Source organism: Bos grunniens, chromosome 1, assembly GCF_055505025.1.
Source record: "Bos grunniens cultivar Pamir isolate PY7600 chromosome 1, Bosgru_T2T1.0, whole genome shotgun sequence".
NCBI classification, from domain to species: Eukaryota; Metazoa; Chordata; class Mammalia; order Artiodactyla; family Bovidae; genus Bos; species Bos grunniens.
The window spans coordinates 31,278,524-31,293,512 of NC_141165.1; the positions used below are offsets into that span (position 1 = coordinate 31,278,524).

Here is a 14,989-nt window from a genome sequence, read left to right on the forward strand (position 1 = left end):
GTTATAAAGTGGTGCAGCCTCATTATTTTTCTGATTCTATCTAATTTCTTTCCGTACTATGGCACTTCATTGTTATACAGCCACTTGTTTGCCACCAATACGAGCAGTTTTTCTGTGCATTATGTCCCTAATCCATATTTTTAGACATGATAATGTAGGCTAATACAAAAGTCATTTTTACAAACAACCCGCTGAAATTAATTACCATAAAAATAGTACAGGCATAATGATGGAAACAAATTAGTTGCTTAAGTGTATATATTTTTTCTCAAGTTTTTGGAGCAGTTTTGGTGTAGACAAATACCGCTTTAGAAATCCTTGCTTAAGATAAAATAATTGTACTAGTTTATTAAATAGCTAGATCAAAGTTGGATTTCATAAATATTGTTTTCTTAAAAATGCATTATATAGCGCCCATTTTTGTGTCTAAGACATGAGACCTAGCAGTTAAATAAGAAATAGTTCAATAAATTTATTTCATAAAAGTTTTTAATTTCTATACAGAAAAATTTCATTGCAAAGTAAAAAGACAAACAACCAACTGGGGAAAAGTATTTAAAACACTTTTGACTAGACAGAGGGCTAATTTCTTTGATATATAAAGAGATTTTACAAGTTGATGAATTTTTTTAAAAATCACCAGAAAAATAGGGAAATACAAATGAACAGATAGTTTACAGAACTATAATGAAAAGTAAACATGAAAGGATGCTTGAGCTTTTAGAGAAATTTAGAGTAATACCACTCTTAAAATTCCATTTTTCTTCCTTTAGAGTGGCAGCATGAAGATGTGGGGGGGAAATGAGCTTTCCTTATTGTTTGTGCTTTGGAAACATCCTCCAGATTTTAAGATACACATGCCATTTTATCCAGCAATTCTGAGTGTGCAAAGGATATATGAGCTAAAGAATAATCATTGTTACATTATTAATTGAAGTAAAAAATTAGAAGCAACCTAAATTTCCATTAAGTTGGACTGCCATCAAATGGAAAACCATCCAGTTTTAGGAAATAATGAGGTTACTCTGTATGTAGTGACATAGAAATAATTGTCCCTGTATACAGTATGTCTGAGCACTTTTGTGTATGACTAGAAAATATCAGGAAAGATTTTTCACAATTCTCTGAAAGGTGACTATCTTCGAGGAGTAGACTTGGTAGAAGGAGAAAAATTGCAGAGCATTATGTTTCTAAACTGCTTGCTTTTTTAAAAGAAACAGACATATATTAAATTTTTATTTAAAAGTAAGAATATATAATAGTTACCAAATTTTAAATTAAGAATTATATGTTTATAAATGAAAGAATAGTAGCAAAACTTTTTTGATTTGGTTCCTGTTAGATATTGAATATGAACATTAATTAGCTCATGGAAGGTAAAGGGAATACTTTTCTATTAGCTAGAAATTAGGCATAAATGAATGATTTTATTCTTAAGATTTGAAAACGTCTTTCAAAAATAACCTGATTGAATGAGTCATGTGTTGTATATATGTAGCATATTAAAGTAAATTTATTGCTGGGGAAGGAAAATTTAATAAGCATCCATATATTCAATTAGTTATTAGCAGATTTCATTTAAAATAATACTAAGTTCAGGAATAGAAACTTTTTAATTAAATTGAAGGATACAGAGTTTTAAATCTATGAAAAGAAATACTAAAACGATTTGTTTAAAAGCAATGGTATAAAATTTTTCAATAATTATTTCTCAGAATATTTATTTTTAAGTCTTTATTTTTATGTAGGCTTTATAATAAGTGTATTATAAATGTTTTATTTTCTTTTAATTTTATAATATTTTAAATTTATGGAAATTATAGGTTAAAAATACTAATCACATGTATATAATAAATGTTTTACATAATGGAATCAAATTTTATCTCAGGTTTCGTCTTGATATATATCGCTGCTTGGCCAGTCCAGCTCTAATAATGTTAACAGAGGAGGATCCAATTCTGAGAGCATTTGAACTTAGTGCTGATTTAAAAGAACTAAGCCTCGTGGAGGTGGAATTCAGGTGGGAATGAATGGAAATTGTAAATTATCTCTCTTTTTTTCCAAAATATTTTCAGCATGAATTTTTTCATAGGCCAAATTATCACTTAATGTTTATTTACATGTGATCCAAAATGACCAGGCCTTCCTGCCACATACTTAGGATTTTCCTCTTCTCTCAGTGGAACAGATCCTAGTATCACTTATCACTTAGGTCACTCTTTCCCCAACTTCACTCTTCCACCCTCCCTTAAATCCTTACTTTGTTCAACGTTACCAGAGGCATTCTATGGCAATGTGAAGAATAAAGGGAATGGTAGCCATAAACAAGAGCAAACTTACTTACAACTGCTCTCTTTCCTCATTCTCAGATTCTATAACCATCCTTGGAGCCCAGCCCTTCATAACTTTCAGAAGCATATCGAATGCTTTTTTTGCATGTCAGGTACATTTCACACACCCAGACATTGTCCCATTTCACTAGTGAGATTTTCTAGTAGGAGAAACATAACATGTAGACATAAAACTAATTAGGTAAGATTACAATTAAATTCTTAGACTAAGAAGTAGATAATACTTTGTTAAAGAAATTCAACTAGTTATTCTACCAAACTTAGGTAGTTTTGGTTATGTAGTAAATGCAAAGAATAGATGAGAAAATGTTAGCCGGTAAGGAAAAGTTTTTAATTCTTTGAGTTATAACTTTATGCAGCCAATTCATGGACAACTCCATTGAATAGAAAATTAATCAATGAAAAATTCTTCATATTTTCCCTTCCTTTCACTTTAAAAACACTGAATAAAAAATTAGTTTCTGGAATCTGATCCCAATTGTTTCATAACTATTTATTTCTAACTTTATTCTTAAGTTGTTCCACTGAGGCTTAAGCTTAATGTAATTGATATTTTATAAAGAATTGCCTATTAAAACTTCTTAGTTTCTCACAAGTGACTTAGGTTTGCCTTTAATAAGCAGGTAAGTCCTAAGTTTCAAGGAATAGTGATTCTGTACTAGGAATGTTTCAGTGTTTCTAACTTGAATTTTGTTCAAAGGAACATCTTAAAAATGCAACAAAATACTATTTTGATATCAGAAGTAGTGTAAACATGTTTCAAACTATCATTGAAAAAATTTCTGGTTAAAAATCATATAATAATATTTATTGGATAGGAGAAGGCAATGGCACCCCACTCCAGTACTTTTGCCTGCAGGATCCCATGGACGGAGGAGCCTGGTAGGCTGCGGTCCATGGGATTGCTGGAGTCGGACACGACTGAGCAACTTCACTTTCCCTTTTCGCTTTCATGCATTGGAGAAGGAAATGGCGGCCCACTCCAGCGTTCTTACCTGGAGAATCCCGGGGACGGCGGAGCCTGGTGGGCTGCCATCTCTGGGGTCGCACAGAGTCGGACACGACTGAAGCGATGCAGCAGCAGCATCAAGATATTATTATCTATTGTTTATATAAATAATATAAAAGAAAGCTTTATACAGAACTTACAGAGAATAGAGGCAAATGAGTTACATGAAGAACATGTTGAAAATATTATCAGAATTTCTAGGAATATCAATATATATAAGAAAACTCTGTACTTATCTGAGATTATCAGTGTGAATGCAGAGAACATAATTGTGTTACAATTATGGACACGAAGTCGGACACGACTGAAGCGACTTAGCAGCAGTAGCAGCAGCAGCAGGTTCCTTCGACAGCACAAGATGACTTCAGATGTTGTGTAGCACTGTCAGAATTAAAATGTTATTGAGTAATATTTCTAGTGAAAACACCTTAATTAGAAGATGGAAGTGGCATTTCTAATAATAGACTGTGCACTTTGCAGGAATGATTATGAGGAATTAGCCCGGCAGTGTAAAATGTTTGCTAAAGATTTGCTTGCCCAAGCCCGGAATTCACGTGAATTAGAAGTTATCCTAAACCATACATCCAATGATGAGCCTCTTGACAAACGGGGATTACTAGAAGAAAGAATGAACTTAAGTCGTCTAAAACTTGCTATCAAATATAACCAAAAGGAGGTATGAAGTTTTCTGTGATACATTTAAATTATTTCCTCCACAGTAGTCTGTGGCTCAGGGCAAAGGCTTTGGAGCAATACATTTACATTGAGATCCTAGTTCTGCTTCATAAAAACTGTATGTCCTTGGGAAAGTTATTGAATCTGTCTGAGCTTTAGTTTTAAGAATTAATTAAGGATATGCATATTTAAAGAGTTTAGTACAATGAGTATTACCTTTAAGTAAGTACTCAATAAATGGTAGTCGCTATTATTTTTAACAATAATAATACTATGGATATTAATGTAATGTTTTTGCTAAATAGTAGCTAGGCAGGTAAGATTTTGAATAGTAAATGCCTTCCTAATGCAGTTTCCACTTTGTGTTATGTCTGTTACGAATTTATATTATTAACCTAGTTATAAATAGTCCTTTCTACAGATAGAGGGCCTTTCTGTTTAAAAATAAAAGTATCAGATATTATGTTCCTTATTCTTATTTGTTAATTCATTGTGAAACCCAAAGGTGGAGAGACGTATGCTATGATAACTAAGTTGAATCTGGCTCTTCTGGCATCATCCCTTCCTATTAAGGGAAATACCTATTTCTACTCCCCATACACTCACATGCATATGATTCAGGAACTTGAAGAAGGAAGGTATGCATTTTTAATTTCATTTTTTGAGATAAGTTAATAGACATAGATATTTATATGCAGACAATGATGTTCAGTTGGGGAATGCTGGTGTATGATACTTTTAAGGTATTGCTTCTAAGACCCATTATTCTTATTAACAATATAGATATTGGAGTAAAACTTGCTTATCACAATTATATTAGTATAAAAATGGGGCCCAAAATAGATTATGGTAGAAGGCAAGATATAGGACCTTTGGTGCTCAGAGCAGAGTTTTTTATTATCTTGGTTGACAGTTTGAGCCTCTGAATAGCTTTGTGACTTGGGAGATTGATACAGGAATTTTCAGATGTTACTATAAGATTACCTAGATATTATATTTCTCATCCAGATCTCTGGCTTCAAATCCTATACTTTTTCTAGTACTCTGAGGTTTCTTACTTAAGGTAGAGGATTCATAGGAAAAAAATTAAGTATAAGAATTTGGATCTAGGTAGCTATAAGATGGTAAATTAATAACATACCTATGTTGCTTAAGAAGGAAATACAATGTTAATATGTATACCTAAAAACAGAGAACTCTGATATAATCTTCCTCTAATATACATTTGAATAGATCTTATGTTTATTTACTTTTGTGTTCCACAACCTAAAATAGACATGAAATACTAGAAAATGACAGAAAAGATATAGCAGGATACAAAATCAACTTAAGTGATTGGAAAAAGAATCTCAAAAAAGGTGGAAAAAACCAAGATTATCCTGGTAAGGGGAGAAAAACTAAGGAAGTTTCCTAATGATTGATATATATATATATATCCCTGAAGAATTCAGAGGATAACCAAATGTTCCATTCTAAAGAAGATTGCTCAGTGTGCTCAGTCACTTCAGTCGTGTCCGACTCTCTGCAACCCTATGGACCACGGCCTGACAGACTCCTCTGTCCATGGGATTCTCCAGGCAAGAATACTGGATTGGGTTGCCATTTCCTTCTCCAGTGACAAAGTGTGAAGTGAGTGAAGTGAAGTCGCTCAGTCATGTCCGACTCTTTGTGACCCCATGGACAGAGGAGCCTGGTAGCCTGGTAGTCCGTGGACTGTAGCCTACCAGGCTCCTCTGTCCATGGGTTTTTCCAGGCAGAAGTACTGGAGTGGGTAAAGAAGATTAGAGAAAAGGAATAAGGAGTAATGGTAATACTTTTTAGTTGGGAGGAAAATATTCTGTAATTTTAAAAATGAATGAAATATAAATTAGTTTTTTACATTGGATTTCTAAATATAATCAAAGGGAAAGATAATATTTTCTCAGATAGTTGATATATTTTGTTCTGGTGCTACATCCTGAATAACAAACTGCCCTGATACTCAAGTGGTATAAAACAATATTTCATAGTCATTTTGTAATAATTTCATTATCATTTTATTATGCTCTTGAGTTTTGTGAGGTCACAAATCTCTTGAGGTCAAAAATTAGGAAAGGGCACAGCAAGGTTGATTTGTCTCTGCTTCACCATGTCAATGATCTCAGCTACAGTTATTTGGGAGGTTTCTTCACTCATATGCCTGGTGCTTGAGCAGCACCTGAGGTCTCAAACAGGGAGCTCTGAGTGGGCAGGATGCTCAGTAGGCTGGGTCCATTGAGGGCAGTCTTCCTGAGAACTCAGGACTGGAACCATGGAGGAGCATGGCCCTCATGGTGCGCTGGCTGCAAGGAGATGGTCTGAGAAGCCTCTGAGGGTTAATCAGAGTGGCTACATGTAGCCTCAGCTTCTTTGTAGGCTGGTGGCTTCAGGGCAGTGGGACGTTTTATATGCCATCTTTTGGCTCCAAGAGCAAATGTTTACCCAACAAGGTGGAAGCTGAATGTCCGTTTAAGACCAGCCTTTAGAATTCACATAGCATCACTTCTTCCAGAATCTACTTGTTAAAGCAAGAACAACCTTGGTGAATTGAAGGGTAGGGAATATTGGTAGCCTCTCTGTTGTTGATGAGAAGAGTATCAAAGAATTTGTGTCTATATTTTAAAACCACCACAGACTTAGAATATCTCCAGTTGAAAGTTCTTCCAATTACATATTTAACATTATGGTTAATTAAATCATCATTGTATAGAGAGATGACGAGGGTAGCAGTCAGTCCTGAGATTGCTTTGATACTTGGGAGAAGGATGAAACTACTGAGTTTGGGATGCTACTAAACTGGGTAGTTGGTGGGAAGAAAATGTGTATTTTTCTCCCTGATAGTTCCTTTTGAGGGACAAATTAACAATTCCCTAACAACACTGAGAGCTAAGCAGAAGGACAAATATTAATTGCCAAAAATAGGTATGGCTTATTAGGAAATTTCTTGATAAGCACAATAAACAGCAAAATTCTGTCCAAGGTTTTTAAGTACACTGTTGCATTCTATAAATTATATTCTGTCTTGGGATGAAACATTTTAAAACACAACATTGACCAAATATTATTGAATATCTGAATGATATTATAATCATTTGTGCTTTACTTCAAGCCTGGTTACATTACTGAGTCCAGAGTCATCAGAATCCTTAACTTATACTTCCCAGCATGAACATTATATTGGGAAAATATTACTTCTGAATTTTGCAAACTAAGAATCTTTGTAAACTTCAGTAAATTAATTTCTATATTTGAACTAGAATTTTCCTCCTATTTGGGAACATTTTTCCTTTTCTTCTCACACAGAATTCCATTTTATGAGGATTTAAGAGCGTCTTTAACACATTTTAAGAAATTCTCAGTGTTTTCATGGAACATAAATATATGTGATGTTTAGCCTTTAATTGCTTTGCTGTGCTTGACATGTTGGTTTCTGGAAACTGAAATCCTTAATTTTTCTAGGCTGAAGTCTCTTTCTGTGGATTATGCTTGTTAATTTTGAAATTTCATAAACACTGTTATGAGTCTTTATAAAGTAAATGTTTCATAATGGCCAAGCAGGCTAGTAATAGTCACTAATACTTAAGTGATGCATGCTGTGACCAGGCACTATTCTAAGAGCTTTACATTTAATTCTCATAACCAGTGTTTGGCTAGATACTATTACTATCCTCATTTTATAGATGGAGAATTAGAGGCTGAGAGAGATTTAAAAACTTGCTCAAGGTCATTTAGTAAGTTAAGTGGCAGAGCCTGGAATTAAATCTAGATAATCTGGCTCCAGAGTCTATGCTCTTAACCACTACACTCTTTTATTACATGTAAGAAAAATAAACTGGACTATATAGAACTGATTTCAAGCTATAATTAAAACTTTGAATATCAACGAAATAATAGTACTATTGGATCCTGTTTACAAGTTATATTTTACTTGTGTGTGTGTGCTTCCTTTTCAGTTTGTTTCCCAGTCCAACTGTCAGCAGTTCCTGAACACTGTTTGGTTTGGACAGATGTCAGGTTACCGTCGTAAGCCTACCTGTAAGAAGATAATGACTGTTTTGACAGTTGGCATCTTTTGGCCAGTTTTGTCACTTTGTTATTTGATAGCTCCAAAATCTCAGTTTGGCAGAATTATTCACACACCTTTCATGAAATTTATTATTCATGGAGCATCATATTTCACATTCCTACTGTTACTAAACCTATACTCTCTTGTCTACAATGAGGATAAGAAAAACACAATGGGGCCAGCCCTTGAAAGAATAGACTATCTCCTTATACTGTGGATTATTGGTAGGTATCAAGTTAGTTTAAAAGGTTCTGCCTTTATTTAGCCCGTTAATTCTCCCTTGATTGCTGGCATTATAAACTGCATTCAACTTATAATTTTACACAGTTTATACGGCAAGAATTTGAACACTTCCATAATCATTGAGTGCTCGCTTAGGCAGCACATACACTCAAATTGGAACAATACAGAGAACATGGCTGTATTTGTGAAGCGTTCCATATTTGGGGGGGCTTCCCTGGTGGCTTAGATGGTAAAGAATCTGCCTGCAATGCGGGAGACCTTGGTTCAACACCTAGGTTGGGAAGATCCCCTGGAGGAGGGCGTGGCAACCCACTCCCAGTATTCTTGCCTAGACAATCCCCATGGAGAGAGGGGCTTGGTGGGTTACAGTTCCAGGGGTTGCAAAGAGTCGGACATGACTGAGCGACTAAGCACATGATCATTGGAGACATAGCTTACATTTTTTTTAAAAGATAAATGTTCTTAAACTTGATAATAAGGAAGCAGATCTCTTCATATGATTTAATTACATGGGAGCTAAGAATTCTTTCTCAGTTACTAAAATTGTTCATGCTTGTTAAAGACAGATTTTGCTGATGAATTTTTTTTGGTTATAAGAATATGAACATTTTCTTAGGTATTTTAAAATATAATATATTTTATACTTGGTTGCATTTTAAGAGTTAACTATTTTGTTATATCATTAGTTTTTCTTTTAAGAACCTATGAACTTTTGCAAAAGCATATTACCTTACTTCTGTTTGTGCTCAGTTGCTCAGTCATGTCTGACTCTTTGGATTGTAGCCCTCCAGGCTCCTCTGTCCATGGGGTTTTCCAGGCAAGAATACTGGAGTAGGTTGCCGTTTCCTCCTCCAGGGGATCTTCCTGATCCAGGGTTCAAACCCACGTCTCCTGCATTTTAGGCGGATTCTTTACTCCTGAGGCATCAGGGAAGCCCATCTGTATTATAGAAGCATTACTTAAATTTGAATTTAGAGCATTCCCTGGTGACTCACTCTGTAAATCAGTTCTTCACAATGATAGCCATATCTCTTTAGAAATAACAGTCTTTTAAAAAGATATTTTATTTGCTGAAAATTGTTTTTTTATAAGTATTATGCTGTAAAATAAATAATGACCTTCTGCAGTTTTTACTGCCCTTGCCCTTTTTGAGAGGGGTTGTGCCTGCTTGTTTAAAGGCATTCCTTGGTTCAGTTTACTTTTTCATGCAGTGAGTACAGTGACTCCTGACTCATGATACCTGGCTTTTGTACATTTATTTTCTGTTATTTTCCTTAACCCTCCAGAAAAATAAATAGGGTTGAATTACAAAGAGCAAGGTAAAAAAAGAAAAACAATGTGTTGTTGAATCCGCAGACTATTAATGGTATCCATTTAGTTAGGTGTTTTTTTTTAACTGTTGGAATATAATAGAACAGCCCTTACAAAAAGGTACATTTTGAAATGTTATATACCTGCTTTGTCCTGGCACAGGCAGAAACAGATATGGCCTAACATGCATGATGCTTATGATCTAATTATTGTTTTTAAAAAACTCAGTAACTTGAGAATCATACAGATAGAATAAATAATTATATTTGAGTTAAGTGCTACTAAGTAAAGATCATGGAGCTAAGAGGGCAAGCATATTATAAGGGCTTTTTACCTAGTTGGGGGATTGGAAAGGCTGTCCTGAAGAAGTGATAAATAAGCTAAAATTTAAAGAATAAATAGGAGTCAACTTGGAGAATTGGGAAAGAAAATTATTCTCAGAGAATTGGGAGAGAAAATATTCTAGGCTGATACAAAAGTTACATTCAAGGACCCTGTGACAAGAGGCACAAAGAAGGGACTGACTAATGGTCGAGCAAGGAGAGCAAGAGAAGTGGAATTCAGGATGAAGCCATAGATACGAATTTCGCACTAGACCCAAAACAGCCTTGTCGGCCATGTTAAGTAATTTTGACTTAATACTAAGAACAATGGGAAACCACTGATTTTTTAAGTGGGTAAGTGACAAGATCATTTTGGCTACAGTATAGAGAATGGGTTGGGAGGAAGAGCTGTGGCAAGAGTAGATGGAGGGAGACCAGTAAAGAGCCTGTTGCAGTAAGCTGATGGATACCTTGAACTTAGAATGGTCGTGATAGAAAAAGAGAGAAAGAATCAGGTTCAAGAGATTATAAAGTAAAGCAAATAGAACATGCAAATATGTATATATCACATATCACACACATATACATATCACATACATACATGTATATACACATCACACATATATATATATTTCCATGTATATATATATAGGAGGAGAGGAGGTGGGGCATTATTAAGCAATGTAAGTATTCTGGAAGAGTACTAAGTTTGGGAATTTGTGAGATAATAGAATCTGAGAGTGGTTTTGGATATGTCGAAGTTGAAAAGTCTGTTGAGATACTCAAAAGAGATATCACTCATCCAATTGGTTGATTTTATAGTCTAGAATTCAAGAGGAAGTTTAAGCGTGAGTTAGCAGTATGCAGGTAATCTACATATATGTTGTATATGAAACTATGGGCGTGTATGAGACACGTGAGAAAGTATAAAATGAGAAGAGGGGACCTAGGAGCAAGCCTTGAGAAATCCCCAAATGATGGGATTATAGTTTTGCTAATATTAATAATTCTGTATATGTATATATAGTCCATTGATTATGTAGTGATTGCATTGCTTATAATGGTTTAAAATTGTTGTGTTCTTCCAATCCAATTCAGAAATGTGAAATAGATCAAGTATATTAGCTTCATTTTGGTGTGGGGTGTTGCATAAGAGATGGGAAAATACCTGTCAGTGGTACTTAATATTCTTTCATATATCTGCCTTTTTAAAATCAAAATCTTATCCAATCCGTGTTGTAATTTTTGTCAAGAGTTCCACTGAGGTATAATATTGCATTTTACAGAAATAAAACACTTATTTCTGTAAGCATCTTAGTTTAGTGTTTTAGTGTTACAGTGTTTGGGTTAATAAAATGTAAGTTATTTGCTTTAACATTTTTGATAGTTTTTATTTATATTATTTTCAGTTTTTAAAAATATTTATTTGGCTGTGCCAGCTCTTAGTTGCAGCATAAAGGATCTTTAGTTGTGGCATGTGGGATCTAATTCCCCGACCAGGGATTAAACCTGGGCCCCCTGCATTGGGAGTACGGACTCTTAGCTACTGGACCACCAGGGAAGTCCCTATTCATTTTAAATAGAAGCTCTTCCAAATGGAATTTTAAAAAAAGTATTTTTTGTGTCAGGTCAATTTTTAAAAATGTATTTTCTGTGTCAGATCTGCAGATATTTAAAAATGATCTTGTACATAAAGTATATGTTCTATATAATTAAGATATTATGAACAGAGTCTTTGAAGAATACCCGCAAAATACTTTTCCCAGGGGACTTAGTCTATCTACTGGTAAGCCAGAGGATGATTCTGATGGCTTAACTTGATCTTCACCCATATGTAGGTTGTAGCACTCTGTTCTTTTGTCATTTGTTGTTGTTCAGTCACTAAGTCATGTCCACCTCTTTGTGACTCCACGGATTGCAACATGCTAGGCTTCCGTCTTCCACTGTCTCCCCAGAGTGTGCTCAGGCTCATGTCCATTGAGTCAGTGGTGCTGTCTAACCATCTCGTCTTCTGTTGCCCTCTTCTCTTTTTGCCTTCAGTCTTTCCTAGCATCAGGGTCTTTTCCAATGAGTCGGTTCTTCGCATCATATGGCCAAAGTATTGGAGCTTTAGCATCAGTCCTTCTGATGAATATTCAGGGTTGATTTCTTTTAGCATTGACTGGTTTGATCTCCTTGCAGTCACTTTACATTCTCCTTAAAAATATCTTAATGGAGGAATGTATGATAAAGCAATCCTCGATTGCAGTACTGTTCTCTGGTACTCCTAGGAATATAAAACTGGAGAAACTTCTAGCCAAAGAAGAGGAAGGAAGTTTTGGTTTGGTTGGTATTTATTTATGTGTATTTATTCATTGAGCAAGTTTTTTGAGCACCTTCTGTGTATCAGGCACTATTTAGGACATAAAGGACATTGGTTGATAAATATTCTTACTTTTGAAGAGTTTTTACCCAAAGTGGGAGAAAGATAGTCAGTTAATAATAGACATAATAAAGAAACTATGTCCATTGTTTAAAAGTGATAAATACTAAGGGAAAAGAAAGAGAAGCAGAGTTGGAGGATTGGGAGTGACAGGCATAAATTTGCGATTTTAAATAGGACGATCAGAGTAGGTGGTGAGCAAGGATGCAGGATGGATGTCTGGGTGAGGAGCTTCCAGCTGGAAGAAGAGCCAGTGTCCCATTTGGGAGTTTTGGGTGTTCAGAGAACAGCAAGGAAGACAGGAGGCCAGTGTGACCAGGGTAGTGGAAGGAAAGATTGAGAGGAGAGGAGATCCAAGAGGAGAGGTAATGTAGGGCCTCAGAGACCGTTGTAAAAAATTTGGTTTTGACTCTGAATAAAAGGAGACATGAGGGAAGGTGCAGTGTGCAGTGCCCGCTATGCACAGTCAGCAGCAGTGGTCTTAGGTTCTTATTAACAGTCACACTTGCCAGACACCACAGGCAGAAACCTGACACCAGATTTACTTAGCTCTGTAGAAGGATATAAGGCAGGAAATAAAGCATGACAGCTTCAAATACGTCTTTATTGGCAGTTCTTACAAAAGACTGGGACTTCTTAGCCCCATAGAGGGCACACTCAGTTGTGTGGAATGAGGCCATTTTCATGGGTGTGGGCTACTCCAGCCAGAGAAGCCTGAAAACTGGCAGGATTTCTTATAAATCAGGATATCTTAAAAAGCCGCAGAGTGTAGTTCCCGCTACAGGCACACTTCAAATTAAAGAAACATCGCACAGAGAAGCTGAAACCTGTGTTTCTTAACATGTTTTTATATAGTCCTGTTTGTGTGTACTTTTGGGGTCTATGATTCCACTTATGCAGTTTCCCAGTCAGTGATTGTTTTTATAACAGTGTTGAACACAGCTGACTTTCCATACTTTCCTTATACGTTTCCAAGGAAACCACTTTAATAAATGATAACATGAGGTTTTGTTCCCATGGGGAAAGAGTTCTGTCCTGCAGTTAATTCTTTCTCCTCTGGGACTTGCTACAGGGTTTTGATGAGAGAAATAACACTTGCATTTTAAAGATTGTTCTGATTGCTGTGTTGAGAATAGATTTCAGGAAAAACACAGTAGAAGCAGGGAGACCAAGTGGGTTGTTTCAGACATTCAGGCCAGAGAAGATAGTGGCTTGAATTTGAAGTGCTGGTGAGAAAGGTTACTTCCTAACTATATTTTGAAAATAGAGCCAACGGATTTACTATTGCATTGAATGTGTGGTTTAAGAGAATATCAGTCAAGGGTGAGGCAAGGACATTTAGAGTGAGCATCTAGGATGGAGTTGCCATCAGCTGAGATACGGAAGTCTTCAAGTGCTGTGAGCCTGGGAGCAGAGACTAGGAGTTCAGTTTGGACATGTTGGGACATCCAGTTTGAGATTTAGAGTAGCCAACTACCTGTGCAAGTTAAGTTTAGGAGGGAGGTTTAGAGATACTTATTATTGTGTAAATACAGGTTTAGTTTAAAATTTGGAAGTCTACCACATAGATACTATTTAAAGCCATTAGACCAGACTGGATGAGGTCACTATAGGAGTGAGTGTAGATAGAGAAAAGAAAATAATCAGGAACTGAGCCTTTGGGGAGGGGACATTTAACAACGATTTATTTGTTTTCTTATGCTTATTTCACATCATTTATTAAAATCCCTGTCTGGGAAAGATATTGTCAGATGAAGCTTAAGATTCCTTTTCTTTGAAATTTTAAGAACTTTTTACTGAATGTTATTTTTTTCTTCTGAATAAGGCTACAGATGATACATGTTATTTAATACTTTGAATCTTAATATATCTTTTTAGTTTATTATTGAATTAAGAAGGCTACAGATGATACATGTTATTTAATACTTTGAATCTTAATATATCTTTTTAGTTTATTATTGAATTAAGAGAGCATCATCTGAGGTTTTTTTTCTTTTTTTTTTTAGGAATGATATGGTCAGACATTAAAAGACTCTGGTATGAAGGGTTGGAAGACTTTTTAGAAGAATCTCGTAATCAGCTCAGTTTTGTCATGAATTCACTTTATTTGGCAACCTTTGCCCTCAAAGTGGTGGCTCACAACAAGGTGACTATTAACTATGTCAATTGAAGGCACAAGTGAAGTTTATTGAGGAAAAACCCAAGATATTTAGCTATGGATCTCAGAGTTACTTTGGCCCAAATCTGTGTCTGATGTGTTTTCATTTTAAACCTATCTTTGGCAAGGAAATAGTGCCCATTGTTTCCTTCCTTACTAATACTTTCAAGGGTGTTAATTACCTTTAAATGTTGGTTACCTATTATATGCCAGGTACCTTGGTTGATACTTGCTATACTTTATCTCATTTTATTCTCACAGGGATTCTATGAGACAGATGTCCTTATCCCCATTTTGCAAATAAGGAAAAGGAAGCTCAGAGATAATAAGTAACTTGTCCAAGACCACACAGTAAGAAACCAAGACTGGATTTAAATCCAGGTCTGTCCGGGCATTTTCTTTCTACCAAATGC

At 35.4% G+C, this 14,989-nt stretch overlaps 1 protein-coding gene across 25 annotated transcripts in view; it reads left to right on the forward strand.

Moving 5' to 3' along the window:
- Window positions 1–14,989, forward strand: part of TRPC1 (transient receptor potential cation channel subfamily C member 1) — a 61,951-nt gene that overhangs the window by 29,647 nt on the left and 17,315 nt on the right. For 15 of the 25 annotated variants that reach the window (XM_086382540.1, XM_086381727.1, XM_086381803.1 and 12 more), the window contains 4 exons: window positions 1,889–2,020; window positions 3,841–4,036; window positions 8,007–8,343; window positions 14,425–14,564. In XM_086382540.1, the coding sequence (XP_086238666.1) occupies window positions 1,889–2,020; window positions 3,841–4,036; window positions 8,007–8,343; window positions 14,425–14,564 (805 nt within the window). Of the gene's footprint in view, window positions 1–1,888; window positions 2,021–3,840; window positions 4,037–4,548; window positions 4,674–8,006; window positions 8,344–14,424; window positions 14,565–14,837; window positions 14,958–14,989 lie in introns of those variants that run through there. The other 10 variants (XR_015157089.1, XR_015157097.1, XR_015157105.1 and 7 more) reach the window with 5 other exon arrangements.